This window comes from Bipolaris sorokiniana (genome assembly GCF_000338995.1).
Source record: "Bipolaris sorokiniana ND90Pr unplaced genomic scaffold COCSAscaffold_21, whole genome shotgun sequence".
NCBI lineage: Eukaryota > Fungi > Ascomycota > Dothideomycetes > Pleosporales > Pleosporaceae > Bipolaris > Bipolaris sorokiniana.
Window position 1 is genome coordinate 15,454 of NW_006911915.1, and position 15,839 is coordinate 31,292.

The 15,839-nt window shown below is 46.8% G+C and overlaps 5 protein-coding genes across 5 annotated transcripts; 3 read left to right on the top strand and 2 right to left on the bottom strand.

Moving 5' to 3' along the window:
• Positions 1–4,852: 4,852 nt before the first annotated feature.
• COCSADRAFT_41966 (uncharacterized protein) lies at positions 4,853–6,193 on the bottom strand. The gene is made up of 5 exons (XM_007707761.1): positions 5,821–6,193; positions 5,746–5,761; positions 5,609–5,693; positions 5,351–5,494; positions 4,853–5,290 (listed from the first exon to the last, which is right to left on the bottom strand). The coding sequence occupies exons 1-5, from the start codon at positions 5,831–5,833 to the stop codon at positions 5,156–5,158; spliced, it is 393 nt and encodes a 130-aa protein (XP_007705951.1). The 5' UTR covers positions 5,834–6,193; the 3' UTR covers positions 4,853–5,155.
• A 1,173-nt stretch (positions 6,194–7,366) lies between these two features.
• COCSADRAFT_104147 (uncharacterized protein) lies at positions 7,367–8,099 on the top strand (the record flags this gene model as incomplete). Its single annotated transcript, XM_007707779.1, has 2 exons — positions 7,367–7,430; positions 7,480–8,099. Coding segments are annotated over 2 exons (684 nt in total), but the record flags the coding sequence as incomplete, so codon positions are not given.
• A 96-nt stretch (positions 8,100–8,195) lies between these two features.
• On the bottom strand, positions 8,196–9,787 carry COCSADRAFT_279986 (uncharacterized protein). Its single transcript, XM_007707780.1, has one exon. The coding sequence runs from the start codon at positions 9,641–9,643 to the stop codon at positions 8,291–8,293; it is 1,353 nt and encodes a 450-aa protein (XP_007705970.1). The 5' UTR covers positions 9,644–9,787; the 3' UTR covers positions 8,196–8,290.
• Positions 9,788–10,141: 354 nt separating this feature from the next.
• Positions 10,142–11,629, top strand: COCSADRAFT_31610 (uncharacterized protein; the record flags this gene model as incomplete). The annotated part of the gene is made up of 3 exons (XM_007707754.1): positions 10,142–10,378; positions 10,434–10,638; positions 10,695–11,629. 3 exons carry the CDS (start codon positions 10,142–10,144, stop codon positions 11,627–11,629), a joined length of 1,377 nt encoding a protein of 458 aa, XP_007705944.1.
• A 549-nt stretch (positions 11,630–12,178) lies between these two features.
• On the top strand, positions 12,179–14,918 carry COCSADRAFT_129791 (uncharacterized protein). Its single transcript, XM_007707781.1, has 5 exons — positions 12,179–12,382; positions 12,437–12,593; positions 12,648–12,948; positions 12,998–13,429; positions 13,480–14,918. The coding sequence occupies exons 1-5, from the start codon at positions 12,184–12,186 to the stop codon at positions 14,707–14,709; spliced, it is 2,319 nt and encodes a 772-aa protein (XP_007705971.1). The 5' UTR covers positions 12,179–12,183; the 3' UTR covers positions 14,710–14,918.
• The last annotated feature ends 921 nt before the right edge of the window (positions 14,919–15,839 follow it).

A 15,839-nucleotide genomic window follows, 5' to 3' on the forward strand; every position in this document is an offset into this window, starting at 1 on the left:
TTTAGGGTATTTTCCCGCATTAATCGTTCGACTTGGGCGTTAGTCTATTGATTTCTGCCTGTAGCGCACTAGTGTGATCCTTTTCCGATTCTTCTTCTTCTTCTATCTCAATAGTAGGCTGCTTGCCAGCTGTCTTCTCCTGTTGGGGTTTCTGCGTTTGTTGGCGAGTTGTTCTTCTTGACGGTTCTGCAGAATCGGTGGTGATTCGGTTAACTATGGCGATTGATTCCTAGGTTGATGGGTTCTTGGTAGTCTCCGTGTCTCTACCTTGGCGCACTCTACGCGGCTTTTCTGAAGTTAATCCGACTCGCGTGAGTACAGAAATTCTAAACCCAAAGGCTTCGGTCGACAGGAGATTAATGGGATCCTGTCTATGTGAATGTTAGATGTAACGGTGTAAGGTTCCGGATCAACTCCGGAAACACTTGGTTTTGGATGTAGTCTGAACAGACAGCTGCGATATTGTTTGAATGCCGTCACCGGCGGTGGTGAGATTTTTGATATAATGTAACGGCGCAGGCAAGACTACTCGGATTAGTATTGGCAGTAGCGTCACTCAGAGGCATATGGGAGTGCGTGGGACATTAAATGAGCCTTGATTCGAATAGACACCTATAGGCCTTGTACGAAAGGATATCAAAAATCTATTGAGCTACGGTATGGAGAAGGTGGGGTTTTATATTAGCAGATCTGCCCTCGGCTAGTGCGTGCCCATGTTTGGATCCCTTTCGGATGTTAGTTTAGTGTGTACTCGAACCGTTATATATAGAAATTAATTATTAGTCTCTTAGTAAGTTTTTAGTTATAGATTCTAGGAGCGCGACTAATCTATTATTAGATTTTTGTTCTCCTATACGCGTTATACTGTACTATTATTACTCTTTTAACTTACACCCCCTTAGCTTACTAGACTAAGTACTTAATCGCTACTAGCTCTAGGTATTCTAGTCTTTTATACTAGAGAAGAGCAGGCGCCTATTAAGGTCGCTAACGCGTTTAGGACGTATAAGTATGCGCGTGTAGAGCTACTCTATCTACTAATCTAGCTAGCTAGTACTCTAGCATCTATTACCTATATAGCTCTGCTAGCTTATAGATAGTTAATCTATCTAATTGCTTAATTACTATAGAGTCTAATTAAATATTCTACTAGATTTCTTACTTTCTTAGTACTCTAAAAGAGATAATATTATAGAGAATATCTAAGCAGATTACTATATTATAGAGTACGAGTTTTACTACTATCTAGTTATACTTTAGCTAGAGAATAATTACCTTATATTCTCTAATCTATATCTAGCTATTACCTATCTATATATAGTCTTCTTAAATTAGTAGACGATAGCTATAGACTTAAATACAGTTATTCGTAATATAATACGTCGATTCTAAGTTAAAAATAAAGAAGTTTCTTAATAGGTATTTATAGTAATCTAATACGGATATCGCAGAGAACGTAGTATTAATTATTAATATCTATCGTCTATATAGTTAGTTATTAGTTAAGTTTAGTATAGAGGTTTATAATTACTTAGGTCTTAGAGTAAGAGTTCTTAGCTAGATTTAGGCTCTTAATAGGCTCTAGAATTTAGTATTATATTCTTGTCTAAGTTCTACAATCTAAGCTCTTTTTAGGTTTAGTTCCTACTACTCTAAAGCTTTCTTATTATATATATAGAAGTAGTTCTAGAGAGTATACCCTATATTATATACTAGATATTTAGAGCCTCTAGCGTACGCGTTTGGGCTTTTACTAGAAGCAGCGTCTACTTTTATAGTTTTACCGCGGGCGTACGCGATTACGCTTTTACCCCTTTCTCTTAGAGAGTATAGAGAGCCTAGAGCCTAGCGATTATAATCGCTCTTCTTACTAGCTATATATTAATATTAGAGTCTAACCTATTTTTTACTATAAGAGTTTCCTATTTCTATATAGTAAGCGTCCCTATCTACGCGCTAGTCAGCGTTACTGTTCGCAGTAAGAAATATAGATAGATTATCTACTATAAAGGCTACCTTTTAGCTTCTATTTTGCGTAATTAGGTAATTTAGTATTATATACTCTTAGAACCGTCTTATTATAGTCTGCCTAGTTATCTTAGATTAATTAATTTTATTTAACTAGAAGGTTACTGCCTATATTAGGGCTACTTTATTTACTGCTAATATAAAGTCTATAGCTACTAATCTAAACTAAGTAGTATTAGGTACGTTAAGTGTTTCTGCCTTAGTTACAGCTTAATTATACTTAGCTAGCTAGATATCCTACCTATTTACTAATCGTAGTAGTTTAAGAGCGTTATAATATTACTATTACGCTTACTCTTATTCTGCTTTATTAGTTATACCTATCAAAGCACGAAGGTTTATAATCTAGTCGCGGACTAACTAGTCTAGTTAATAGTAGCTTTACTATAGATAGGCTATAACTATAGATTAGATAAAGGCTATAATATACTAAATATTTACTTCCTTAGCTTTATATCTAGCGTAGGCTACTTTATATCTATCTATTTAAAGCTTATAGAACTTAAGATCGTTCTCATTTACTTAAAGTCCTGCTGTCGCTAGATTAGACAGCCTCGTTAGAATATCTTCTATAGGTAGTTAGGCCGACGGTGCATAGATAGAGAAATCTAGCATTTCTAGTTTAGTTAGCTCTACTTAACGCGGCGTTACTATACTTAGATTAACCTACTCCTATATATTATAAAAGACATAACGCGCTTAAAGCTAGTTATACTATACGCGGTAGTCGTATTTATCGCGTAGTATTACTACTATAGTCTACTAATTAAGTTAAGTAGCTATTATTACGAATTAATTAATTAGTTAAGATAGTTATAGATTAGTAGAGGCAGTAAGACTCTTAATTATCAGACTATAAGAGGTTTTTAATTAAGGATTAATTTATATCACTGTAATAAAAAGCTGTAATAATTAATAAAAGAAATTAATAATATTAATTTCTCTATCTGCCCTCTAGCGGCGCGAAGGCGCGCCGCCTTATAAGCGCTATCGCTATTATTTTTTATATTAGGTAGGCGGCTAAGTATTAGCCTTACCTAGAGGTAGGCTTTAGTACTCAGCTCTAATCGGCCCAGATTACAGAACTTAGTTACTTAATTACACTTAAATACTATTACTTATCTAACACTTCTATAACTACTATTTCTATCTCTATAATAATCTACTAAGCCTATTAGACCTAAAGTACTCTACTAAAAGCGATATATTAACGCTGCTAGTCTTACCTTCGTTATTAGCGCTAGTTAGTCGTACGTAGCTTCTTATTCTCCTTAGTAAGTATTATTACTAATTATATTATAATCTAATAGCCTTTAATAACTTAGCGGAGAAGCTAGCTTATTAGGCTTTATAATTCCTAACGGAGCTAGTCTTAAAGAAGCTTTACCTACTACTATAGCTGCGCTACTATATATAGTATTTCTAGCTACGTTATAGCGTTATTATCTATAGTAGAGATAGTAGAGATAGTATATAGATAATTATTAGCAATAATAGAACGTAATCTAGATAAGGAGAGATAAGGCCTATTACTTAAAAGCCTATCTAGATATTCTACTACGTAAATACTATTAACTAGATCTATTAATAGACTATAAGAAAGTCTATCTTATTAATATAGTAGACGCCTTAGTAGATAAGCTTCTTAATCTTACGTCCGTACGCCCACTTAAGCGGCGAGAAGTAGCTTATATTAAGCGGCTAGAGAAGATACGACGTATAAGGTAGTATATAGAGAGTAATAATCTTATTCTTAGCGTAGTACTAGTCGAACTCTGGCGTAGTATAGCTACTATAGCTATCTAGAATAAGAAGCTAATAGACTCTAGCTATAAAAGTTACTATATACTAGTTAAAGTACTTTACCTACTCTACTCTAAGCTAATTAGTTATCTAGCTATTATCTAAGACGCTAATAACCTAGTCTAGTAGAAGTCTATTATACTAGCTACTCTAGTAAACCTTACTAGATAGAATTATAAATAGTAGTAGATACTAGCTAAACGCGTTAACGTACTTAATTACTATTACCTACTAGTAATTACTTAGCTATATAATAACTATTTAGCTAACTCTATTAGAGCTTATAACTATCTTAAATGTGCTAGTAACGCCTATTATAAATCTAGTCTTATTAAAGTTATAGATATCTTAGTCTAGAACGCTACATATTTAGCGCGTCTTCTCTACTTGCTTAAACTAAGCTACGATTACGACTAGATTCTTATAGAAGGCGCGCTAACTATAAAATCTTTTAGTCTACTTCATCTAAAGCTTTAGCTAGCCTTAGATAAAGCGTAATACCTACTTCTTACTAATAGGCTATAGAGGTAAATCTTAGCCGCGCGTAGTAAGTAGAGCGTCTACTATTCGTTATACGTTAATAATATAGGGCGGAAAACCGCGTTAGTTAAGGTCTAGAATCTACTATATAAGAGACTGCTCTTTAATAGGTAATAGCTTACGGTTAATAGAGACTGTCTCTAATCGTAGCTGGATACCGTAGAGGCGCGTATATAGTGTTAACTTTAGCATATTATACGCCTTTGCAAGAGCGTAAATAGACTACTTTAAATTATTATAATAAGATGCTATAGTAAGACTTATTCTACCTTTACGAGCAGTCTGTATAGAACGTTATTGTCGCGGCATTGTGGTGGTTGTGTAGAGCGTCGTGTCAAGTTGGGTGGGGCGTTCAGCTTACTGATCTTTCCAGCTTACTGATCTCGCACGTTAAGTTAATAGGCATTAGTAACGCGTTCTACATACTAGGAGATGCCTTCTATCTAGTAGTTATAATAAATATATAATATTTTACTTATTTACGCAGCTAATTTACGATAAAAATCGCGTAGGGGGCAGAATTGACGTTGAGCTGGGTAGGGCCTAGTTCGGCAGAACTGGGCTCCGTGGGGCGAGTAGTAGCTGAATGTCGTGTGATTTAGCAAAGCGCTTAGTTTAAAGGCATGTCATTGCATTGAAGAGAAATCTCTTCTGTCGCTATGTGGTGCGTCATGATTCATATCTATATCCTTCACCATTCCTCCCTACCATCTTGTCCGCCACATGTCGAGTGGGGGCTATGCAAATATCTCTAACATACAAACAGTCCCGGAGCAGAGACACTCTACATTCCGTGCTTCTTCAGGTAGTCTCCAAGCTCGGCGACGGAGGAGAAAGCGTTGGTAGTCTGGATAGATTCGGGGTGGTGAGCGATGATGACGGCCTGGCCAGTCTTGAAGGCGACAACGCCCTCTTTGCCCTAGTGACACAGTCAGTACGTGGTGGGCGTGGGCGTGGGCGGCAGAGGTGGGGAGGGTACCTTCTTTGCCTTGAGTGCATCGTCGCTTGCCTCGATGGTCATGTACTTGACGCCGTTGACCTTGATACCCTCTGAGATGACCTTCTTGGGGTCCGACTTGTCATTGAAGGATTTGGCAATGGCTGCCCTTTCCTCATCAGAAAGCTATACCCTGTCAGCATGCGAGTGCATTGTGATGGACCACGTAACGGCACTGCCATTTCATGTCTTATTGCAGGTCCAGTAGCTATGCCCCGCGCAGGCCAGCGGACGACGTACCGTGAAGTCTGGGGAGGCGGCCCAGTTGGTTGCGCCTTCGACATCGCAGATGAGGGCCTTGTCGATGTTGCCAGTGCCGACGAGGCTGGAGAAGGTGGTTAGACGTGCAGGGTGAGGAAGGTCGAGGTGAGACGCACCTGGTGTCAACGTATGCTGGCTTGGGTCAGTCTTTGCCGTGAACAAGGAGGGGAGGGGGCAATATGGTTGCTCACCTTGCCAGGACATGTTAGGTGAGGGGTATTGTGCGTGCTGCGGGAGCTAGAGTGATGAGAAGATTGACAGAAGACGAGGCAGAGCACACGGTCGATGCAGGTACTTTTGACTAAGCGGGACGAGAGGGCAGATGCGGTGAGAAGGTTTGATGCTGCGTTGTTGGGCTAAGTCGCGGTTTGATAGTGGGGCTGTTTCGACCCCGCCCTCTCTCTGCCTGTCTGCGTCAATGGGACGAGCGCGAGAGGCAACCGACGCAATGCAATCGGAATCACCTCTTCCTATCGAGACCCACAACTCTCTCTCTCTCACACAATACCGGGCCGCCTTGTCTTGATATCCTCTTCGTCTTGTCCTTGTTCTTGCGCCATCGTGCAGCCGGCCGCTTGTCAAGTCGACAGCCACCGACGCTGCTCTGGGCCCAACACACCAGCAGCGACAACAAAAGTCCACCGCGATACCCGCCTAGTGTCTGTTCACTTGGTCTCTCTGGGGTCAAAAGCAAAACAGCGGGTCGAAATGCTGGCATCAGACAAGCGGACCCATGCATTGCATATCACTAAACGGTGGCTCTAGGCGCCGGCCAGCAGAAGAATAATTCCGTGTTTGGGCGAGTTGCTTGCACAGATGAAGCACAATTGCTTTGTATGACTCGGCACTCAACACTCGACATTGGTCCACTGGGTGCCACGCAATGCTGAGCAGCAGACAAGAGCGGCTACTGTTGGTGATGATGGCGTTGTTGTTGTTGTTGTTGCAGCAGCAGCAGCAATGCATTTGACGTGGTCCTGTTGAGTTCTGGCCTGGCCTCTCCTTTCAGCCTCTGCCTTTGCCTTTGCCTCTGCCTCTGCTTCTGCTTCTGCCTGCATGGCCTCGCACCATTATGACGTGCGCCTGTTACCCTGGTCGTTTGTCCGTGTCTCGCGCCAGTCACGTGCCCGTGCCAAGCCCCAGTCCGCAGCTCAGAGCTCACTGCCACAAGATTACGCGTGAACAGATATCCGATGGAATCTTACCATCTCAATGTCTAAACGCATGTGAGCTTGCACATCACCGTACGCACATCTCTTGCGACCCTACTGCCTAGAAAAACCATATCATGCCGTCTCCTTCTCCGTCTCCAGCACACTCACCATCGCCATCGCGCACGCGCAGCCCATCTCGCGACAGGTCGCAAACACGATCACCGAGCCGCTCTACTTCACCACGCTCGGGCTCGCCACGGCGCTCAGTGTCCCCACGTTCTCCCACACGTTCTCGGTCGCGTACCCGATCCCGCTCGCCCAGATCGCTGTCTCCCCGGCGCAATGGCCGACGCAGCTACACACCAAACAGCAGATCGCGCTCAAGAGGGAGGAGCTATACTCACAGCCCTACCCCCAGGGATGCGTCGCCAGCACCCCGGAGTGCAAAGGTGAGCACATCAGACGGCTTGATACCAAGGACACACACTTGCTTCGGGCTAGCCTTCCCAGTTCATCACCCCGGCCACTAATAGTCTGACAGATTGTGGTAGAAGCCTTGACCAGAAACGTCAAAGAGGACCACATACGTGAGATATTTGGAAAGTATGGCGTCATCAAAGATGTCAGGATGCCCATGAATCCCACTTGTATGCCCCATCTCGCACTTTCGCAGTCAGTTTACTCATGGCCAAGCAGTCAACATTAATCGCGGCATCGCATACGTACTCTACGAGGAGATCGACGAAGCCGAGCGTGCAATCGCAAAGATGCATGACGCACAGTTGGACGGTTCCAGAATCCAAGTCTCTATCGTGCTCCCTCGACGTCGCTTTTCTCAAACCCCTCCCCCAGCCCGGAGAGGCGCACCGCCAGGCGACAGATTCCAAGACGACTTCGACAGCGGATATGGACGCGGTGGACGGGGACCGCGAGGAGGAGGTCCACCCGGAGCATACAGACCACCGCCTATGGATGGCCCTCCACGCTACCGCTCTCCACAGCGCCGTATGTCACCTGATCGTGGACAGTGGGGACGGGGGAGAGGTGGCCGAGGGGGAAGAGGGGGAAGAGGAGAATGGGGAGGACGTCCACGATCGTATACACGGTCCCGAAGCCGCTCGCCACGGAGGAGCATCTCACGCTCTTCTTACAGCCGGTCTCCATCGAGAACTCCTCCAAACCGAGCCTACGGCAGGAGGGATAGCCCGCCACGAAGAGGTGGCCCTAGCGGCGGCACTGGCGGAGCCAGAGGACGGAGAAGCCCTAGTTACAGCTCCTACGGCAGCGACCGCAGTCGGAGCAGAGACCGCCGATGATTGCGCTATTTCCTGGGCTTTAATGTATTGAGAGAAGTTACAGTTTACATGGACGGAGCCCTCATGGGCAGCATTTAGAGCGTACTGCCAACCAGGCCTTCTTCGATCGGCAGGTACATGGATAGATTAGTGACTTCGCTGCGGCCATGAAGCAACCATCTATCAAGTTATACATCAATACTGCCGAGTAATCAAGTCATCTTCAGTTGAAACCCAGCCCCTTTTTCTTCGTCTTCCCTCGCCCTGAAAATGCTACTAAAATCCAGACTACCCTGCATGCCCGGCGCCTCACCCCTCTTGGGCGCATTCGGGCTCTTCTTTCGCCTTCTCTCCTGCCCGGCCTTACTGGGAAACGTGGGAAACATCTCTGTGGGCTTGGGCTTTGGCTGCTCCTTGAAATACGGGTGGGCCAGGACCTCTTTCGCCGTTGGCCTGTATTCCGGGTTGAGCGTGAGCAACGAAGAAAGCAGATCAACGCCCGAGGCCGTGAGGAAGGGAAACTTTGCACGATTAAAGCCAGGTGCATTGCGGTGGTCTCGGGGCATCTTGAGGCTCTTTGCATTGGGCAACCGGTAGAATTGCGGCCACGTCTTTTCAGAGGGTAATCCGCATAGCGAGAAGATGAGCGAGAGCTCGTCGACTTCGTTCTTGCCTTGCAGCAAGGGCTCTTTGGCCAACAGCTCCCCGAATATACAGCCAATGCTCCACATGTCGACTTCGGTCCCGTAGTCCCGAGTGCCAAGAAGCAGTTCGGGCGCGCGGTACCAGAGCGTGACCACGAGTTGTGTGAGAGGCGCGTTGGAAGGCGGGATATACCGCGCCATGCCAAAGTCTGCAACTTTGAGCTGTCCTCTGTTGTTGAGTAGAATGTTTGATGTCTTGAGATCCCGGTGCATGATGAAGTTTTCGTGTAGATAACCGACTCCGGATACCAGTTGACGCAACAGCGTCTTGACTTCGGATGCCATGAACGGCTCGCTCATGTCTTCCTGCAGCGTCTTGAGGTCGTGTTCGAGGAACTCCATGACCAAGACGCATTCCTGGGGATCGTCGCCTGAGAGTACCTCGTGAAGATTGACAATGTTGTTGTGCCGACAGCGTTGGAGAATCGAGATTTCGCGTAATGCTGTAATGGGGAACCCGTCTTGGTTGTAGTCCATCTTCACTTTCTTCAAAGCCACGACGGTGTTGGAGCCTATGTCACGCGCTCGTGATACCCAGCCATAGGAGCCTTCTTCAATTTGGTTCAGAGTCTCAAAGTTGGATGTGTGTCGGCATGAGGTCCAGCCTCCGCCCTCGAAGCGCAGTAGTGTTCGCTCTTCTTGAGTCTTGTTTTCTTTGGGCACTTGTTCATCATCATCGCCTGTTGACAGTCTTCTACGCTTCGCCGGGCGCGAATCTGCTGCTTCTTGCGCCACACGCGCTGCCGCCTCAGCTTCTTGTTGTTGTTTCTGTAATTTTAGGCGCTTCTTCTCTTCCTTTTCTTTCTTTCGACGCAGCTCTTCGGCCTTGTCTACTTCGTCGTTTGCCCAGCGGGAGGCCATTGTTCCTTCTCTTTCCCACGTTTAGGCTTTATCCTCAGAGACTTATGACGCGAATTGCATACCAAGTCAACTTTGATATATATCAAAATATGACTGATGTCCGGATTGGAGCGTTGCAGACAGCAAGAGGCGGAGGCTTAGGATGATGGTCATAGCTTCGTTCACCCCGGCGTTCCGATCTGAACTTTTGTCATTCCGAACGCGCAGACGTTATGTAGTTGCGATGAGCATGCCAACATGAGGATCCAATCCCTAAGTTTACTGCGAATGGCAGCGCATACGCGCCTCTCAGCATCTCGGCCAATTGGATGTCATGTAACAAAATGCGCTTCCCGGTGGTCGTCGACTTCGGCTGCTGCAAGTTCGGAACGGCAATGGTCGACGCCTCTTGCAAAGACGCTGGCTGAAGCCATTACCGTAAGAATTCAATTTGTCTACCAGGAACAAAGGGTCTGACATTAAACCCAGACGACTGGACCAATTTCCGTAGCGGCATATATGCGTCAATGCCTTACGCATCCCGAAGGCGGCTACTACACAAGACAGACGACGAGCGGGCAGGATCAATTTGGAACCAAGGGCGACTTTGTAACCTCACCCGAAATCAGTCAAACATTTGGCGAGTTAATTGGTATATGGATATATGCCGAATGGCTGGCACAGGGTAGGAAGGACAAGGTCCAAATTATGGAAGTTGGCCCTGGACGAGGAACGTTGATGGATGATGTTCTCAGGGTATGGTAAAATACCGATAAGAGAAATGAAAGGATCAAGGCTGAAATTTTCTTAGACTATTTCGAGCTTCAAAGCGTTCATGAAGAGCATTGAAGTCATCTATCTCATCGAAGCGTCGCCCTATCTGCAGAAACAACAGGCAAAATTGCTTTCTGAGACTCAGGATCTGGCAAAGAGCGAGATTGGCCTGACTGCAACTTGCAAGTACATTCCGGGCTGCAGGATTGAGTGGTGTGAGGATATCCGACTTGTGCCCAAGGGTAGGTTCCGGCTGGGCTTTGTCCAGTTTTTGATACATTGCTGACAAACGACATAGAGGTCACAGCGACCCCTTTCATACTTGCCCATGAGTTCTTTGATGCACTCCCTATACATATTTTTCAAAATGTAACACAGTCTTCTATACCGGCTTCGTCAACGATCATGACACCAACCGGCCCCATAAAACCAAAGCACGGCGTGACAGCCCCCAAGAATAATTGGCATGAGCTTGTTGTATCGCCGACCTCTCCTTACACAGAAACGAACAAACCAGGCTCTCCAACATCGAAGAAAGATGCAGAAAAGCTTGATTTTGAGCTAACTGTATCAAAAACGCCAACACCACATTCACTGTACTTGCCTAAGCTGTCCAATCGTTACAAGAAGCTGGAAGAAACTCCAGGTGCAGTCATTGAGATATCACCGGAATCGCTTGCATACATCTCCGACTTTGCTGTGAGAATAGGCGGTAGTAATTCCAAGGCCGGCAATTCTTCAGCGCCTACCAGAGATTCTGAAGTACTGCCCAAAGACGAGGAAACATTTACAAAATCGCAGCCTTCCGGAGCCGCTCTCATTCTTGACTACGGCCCACTGAATACGATTCCTGCAAACACACTTCGCGGCATACGATCACACACGACCGTCTCACCTTTTGCAGCACCAGGTCTTGTGGATCTTTCGGCGGATGTAGACTTTATTGGTCTAGCAGACTCTGCTTTGGATGCCTCTCCTGGCGTGGAGGTCCATGGCCCTGTTGAGCAATCTTTCTTCCTGTCAACCATGGGGATCAAAGAGCGAGCTGATCGCTTGTTCAAGGCAGCGAAGGATGAGGAAACGAAGAAACGGTTAGAGATGGGGTGGAAACGACTTGTGGACAGAGGCCCGAATGGTATGGGTAAAACGTACAAGGCCATGGCCATTGTGCCGTATAAGAAGCAGGGTCCGGTCCGAAGGCCGATTGGATTTGGTGGGGACGTGGTTGCATGAAGTCGTGTGGAGATGAATAAAATCATTAGGGTAATGTTCCATATGGGCGTACGTAGTGTGTATTGCCCGATGGATTGGCACGCGTCGAATGTCATGGTCCTCCGACTCGAGTCGGGTGCTCTACTGTGCGATGCTTGTGACCTGATGTATTCTAACAATAATTCCAAGTCAATGTATCTAGCTACTTGGTTTCGGGATACTTACGTGTAGTAATGACAGGGTTCAACAAGCATCTCTCACAAATTTAGAAGCACATATATTATCTACAGTTCTTTTTGGGGGGGAAAGATCAATTTGCTTTTTCCTGCTCGAATCTGTTTTTTGTTTGCACTGGCGATAGAGGCTTGCTCGGATGTATTTTGCAGTATACATATGCACATACGAGAAGCTGAAGTCTAGTCTACTTAGTACTGTATGTACATATGTCCATAGTCAGGTAGTTGTCGTGAGGTGCAGGGGTTGCAGGGGTAGCACGGAGCAGGGATGTAGGCGACGATGACGTTTGGTGGTCGGCAGTAGGCCGGCGTGCAACCTTGATTACAACATTACTGGGCATGTCGAGCCAGAAAGAGGGGACAAGCACTGCTGCTGCTGCTCGTGCCATTCCTTATTTCACCACCCTCTCCTGGTCCGTCTATCAATTGAAAATCGCCCTGCTTGCCTCGGCCTCGACGTCGGACATGGCCAAATCAACCGCCCTCCAGACCAATCTCGACGTCGATTATGTCATTACCTACCGCTTTGCCGACACGGGTATGCTTGCTCCCATGGCAGGGTGAGCGAAGCACTGGGCTGACGGGCACACAGAAAAGGCCAAGGCGGCTGCGCAGTTTGAGAAGCTGTGCGAGGCGCTGGCAAACGTTGGCTTACAGACCGAAGTCCGCAACGGCGATTCGTACTCGCTTCTGCTCTTCGTAAGGGTTGCTTCTGACGAGCACCTGTTTGGCGAAGTATACAGATCCAGGTACACATAGCCCCTGTGTTACCTCAGTAGATGGATGGCTAACCCGTAACTAAGAGTCCGCGACTGGATCCACGGCGTCCGGTCTGCTGCCCCTGAGAATGTTACGCGCGAATCGCTCGAAGCAGAGCCATTGTACGAGGCCGAGCGGCTGCGCATCATATACCAGCTCATTACAAACCCCACATCAGAGGGCGGAGCGGGCATAACACCCAAGGAAGGCGAATGGAAGAACGTCGAGTCCATCTTCGCCCTGCATGACCATGCGTACAACAAGGATTGGATCAAGAAATGGACATCACAGTACATCCTCAGCACTGAAGACTTGGACGACATCCGCAATCGCATGGGAGAAAAGGTAAGCTGCTGTCTCTCGGCTTGGGACAGTCTAGTACTAACGCGGCCAGATCGCCTTTTACTTTGCTTTCACCCAATCCTACTTTACCTTTCTCATTCCAGCTGCGGCATTCGGCCTCTTCTCATGGCTCTTCCTCGGCTATTTCTCGCCAATTTACGCTCTCGCCAGCGCCTTGTGGTGCACCGTCTTCACCGAATACTGGAAGCACCAGGAGAAAGACCTGAGTGTCCGCTGGGGTGTCAAGGGCGTCTCCAACATCGAGGTCAAGCAGAAGGACTTCACGCCCGAGAAGACCATTACCGATCCCGTCACCGGCGAGCAAGTTGGTTTCTTTCCTGCATCCAAGCGCTTCCAGAGACAGTTGCTGCAAATTCCCTTTGCAATCATTGCAGCCTGCTCCCTCGGAGCCGTCATTGCAACCTGCTTCGGCATCGAGGTCTTCATCTCCGAGGTCTATGACGGACCGCTCAAGAGCGTCCTGGTAAGTACTACAACAGAAGTGCCGCTTCTGACCATACTAAATCTTCCTAGGTCTTCATTCCTACTGGTATCCTGACCACTGTCAATCCTATCCTCAACACCCTTCTGACTAAAGCGGCTACACGATTGACTCAATTCGAGAACTACGAGACACATGCCGCGTACGAGAAAGCCTTGACCCAGAAGATCTTTGTTATGAACTTCATCATGTCTTACCTCGGTATCTTTTTGACTGCATTCGTCTATGTGCCTTTTGGCAAAGTCATTGTGCCCTACCTTGATGTTTTCCATGTCGCTGTTCGACCTTTTGCCCAGGACGAGAAGCAGCTTCATCTCGAAACAAAGAGCGCTAGCTGGAGCATCAACCCCGATCGCCTCCGCAAGCAGGTCATCTACTTTACCGTCACTGCCCAGGTGGTCAATCTGGGCATGGAACTTATCGTTCCATACCTCAAGCGTCGTGGACTTGACAAGTACAAGGAGATGCAGTCCGACCGAGCTGCCAAGAACGGTGGATCCGCACCGCCTGCTGTTGCCAACGACCCACCTGAAGACGCCGCTTTCCTTGAGCGTGTTCGTAAAGAGGCGGAGCTCGAAGTATACGATGTCACGGCCGATCTTCGCGAGATGGTTGTTCAATTCGGCTACCTGTCTCTCTTCTCGGTCGTATGGCCACTGACTGCCGTCTCCTTTCTCATCAACAACTGGGTCGAGCTCCGTGCCGACGCCATGAAGATTTGTGTTGAGATGCGCCGACCTACGCCATGGCGTGCTGATACCATCGGTCCCTGGCTTGACTCCCTTTCCTTCCTCACTTGGCTCGGCAGCATTACCACGTCGGCTCTCGTCTACATGTTTTGGAATGACAACACTGGTCCCAGCGGTAGCCCCAGCAATATTCAACTTTGGGCTCTCCTCCTTACCGTCTTCTTCGCCGAGCATCTCTTCATTCTCTTCCGCTGGGGCGTTCGCATTATTCTATCAAAGCTCGATACTCCGGGGCTGCAAAAGGAACGCCGCGAGCGCTACCTTGTCCGCAAGCAGTATTTCGAAGAGAACCTTAGTCAGCTTCAAAACATTCCTACGTTGAGTGAAAAGGGTGGCGAGATCACTAGGCAGAGTCTCGAGGAAGATGCGCGACGAAGCAGTCTGAGCGAGACTACGGCTGAGATTAGGTTTTGGCAACGTCAGAGGAGTTGGAGGGAGAGTGCGGCTGTGGCCAAGAACCTGATCGAGCAGGCCAAGAACGAGACTGTCGTCGAGAACAAGAAGGAGTTGTAGATGGCGGAAGTGGTAGTTGAGTATGTTAATCGCCTTCCGACGTGGCAATGAGTTAATTATTCTTAAACCTCGAGATTTGCCAGACCTGGTTGATTCTTTTGATCTTGGGGGAAAGTTGTAAAGAGTGGATGAAAAGTATCCTTACCTAGTAATAGTAACCAGACTAATTTGTATGGAAAACAAAAACCTATCCACATTGCAGCCAAACGCAAATAGTCCGTCTTTCGTCCTCAGGTGCATGCGTTAAAGGCCTGCAAACCCAATGAGAAAAGACGTCCCATTGCTGGTGACATTTCTGCTGTAGAAAGAAGTTGGTGTCATTAGTATATCAGTATCCATCTAGAAGAACCAAAGAGATGAAGCAGAACAGGGGAGAGGGAGAGGAGAAGAGAGGGGATTGGAAAACTAGGTTGTCATGAGCCACGCCTTTAGCAGTACAGAGAATTAAACGTTCAAACAAACAAACAAAATGACAGACAAAAAAAAGGCCAACAAGTAGAGTCAGACAACAGATCATACAGAGTCGTACTCATCGTTTATGTCTGGTCCTTATTTTGTTCGATATGATTCTTTTCTTCTTCTCATCGCCTGTGCGGGTTCCGGTCCGGACACAGGACACCTTATCCGAGACGAAAACAAAAGACGGCTTTTGCAACGAAACCAGGCGGAACTTCGTGGAGACGATCAACATGGGTTTGGTTCGCTAGGCTTGTCATCTGCGCATCGATAGAGGGTTGCATCTGTCCGTCTGTCCGTCCGTTGCGGAAGTATTGTCCGTCTATAATTCGCCAAACGCCTAGAGTAGCTGCCCATGGGAGAGCGCCACTCTGGGGGTATCTCTTGTTGCAACAAGTATTTTTGAAATATAATATGCCGTCCCTAGCCTGTCTGGATGAGCAGATGAGCAGAGTGTGCCGAAGCATTTTGTACTCGCCTGCCCAGCCCACAGTAATACCTTACGCCCGAATTACCCCAATTCTTTAAGGAACAGGGGTGCTCGTCCGCCCAAACAATACATATGCTTCCCGTCTCATATATAATAGCATTATATCGTTTGAGTGCACTTGGATGGCCTCTATCATGGCTCTTCTCCAGTGGTCGTCCTATCCTGGGATGGGGCAGGTAGGCAA

What these genes read in the sequence shown, in the direction of transcription:
- COCSADRAFT_279986 (XM_007707780.1), bottom strand. Translation starts at nt 9,643, where the DNA reads ATGGCCTCCCGCTGGGCAAACGACGAAGTAGACAAGGCCGAAGAGCTG.
- COCSADRAFT_129791 (XM_007707781.1), top strand. Translation starts at nt 12,184, where the DNA reads ATGTCGAGCCAGAAAGAGGGGACAAGCACTGCTGCTGCTGCTCGTGCC. An exon ending in GGCGAAGTATACAGATCCAG is followed by an intron (nt 12,594 to 12,647) that starts GTACACATAGCC and finishes CCCGTAACTAAG; the next exon opens with AGTCCGCGACTGGATCCACG. An exon ending in GCAATCGCATGGGAGAAAAG is followed by an intron (nt 12,949 to 12,997) that starts GTAAGCTGCTGT and finishes TAACGCGGCCAG; the next exon opens with ATCGCCTTTTACTTTGCTTT.
- COCSADRAFT_41966 (XM_007707761.1), bottom strand. An exon ending in CCGCCTCCCCAGACTTCACG is followed by an intron (nt 5,495 to 5,608) that starts GTACGTCGTCCG and finishes GACAGGGTATAG; the next exon opens with CTTTCTGATGAGGAAAGGGC. An exon ending in ATGCACTCAAGGCAAAGAAG is followed by an intron (nt 5,291 to 5,350) that starts GTACCCTCCCCA and finishes CTGTGTCACTAG; the next exon opens with GGCAAAGAGGGCGTTGTCGC.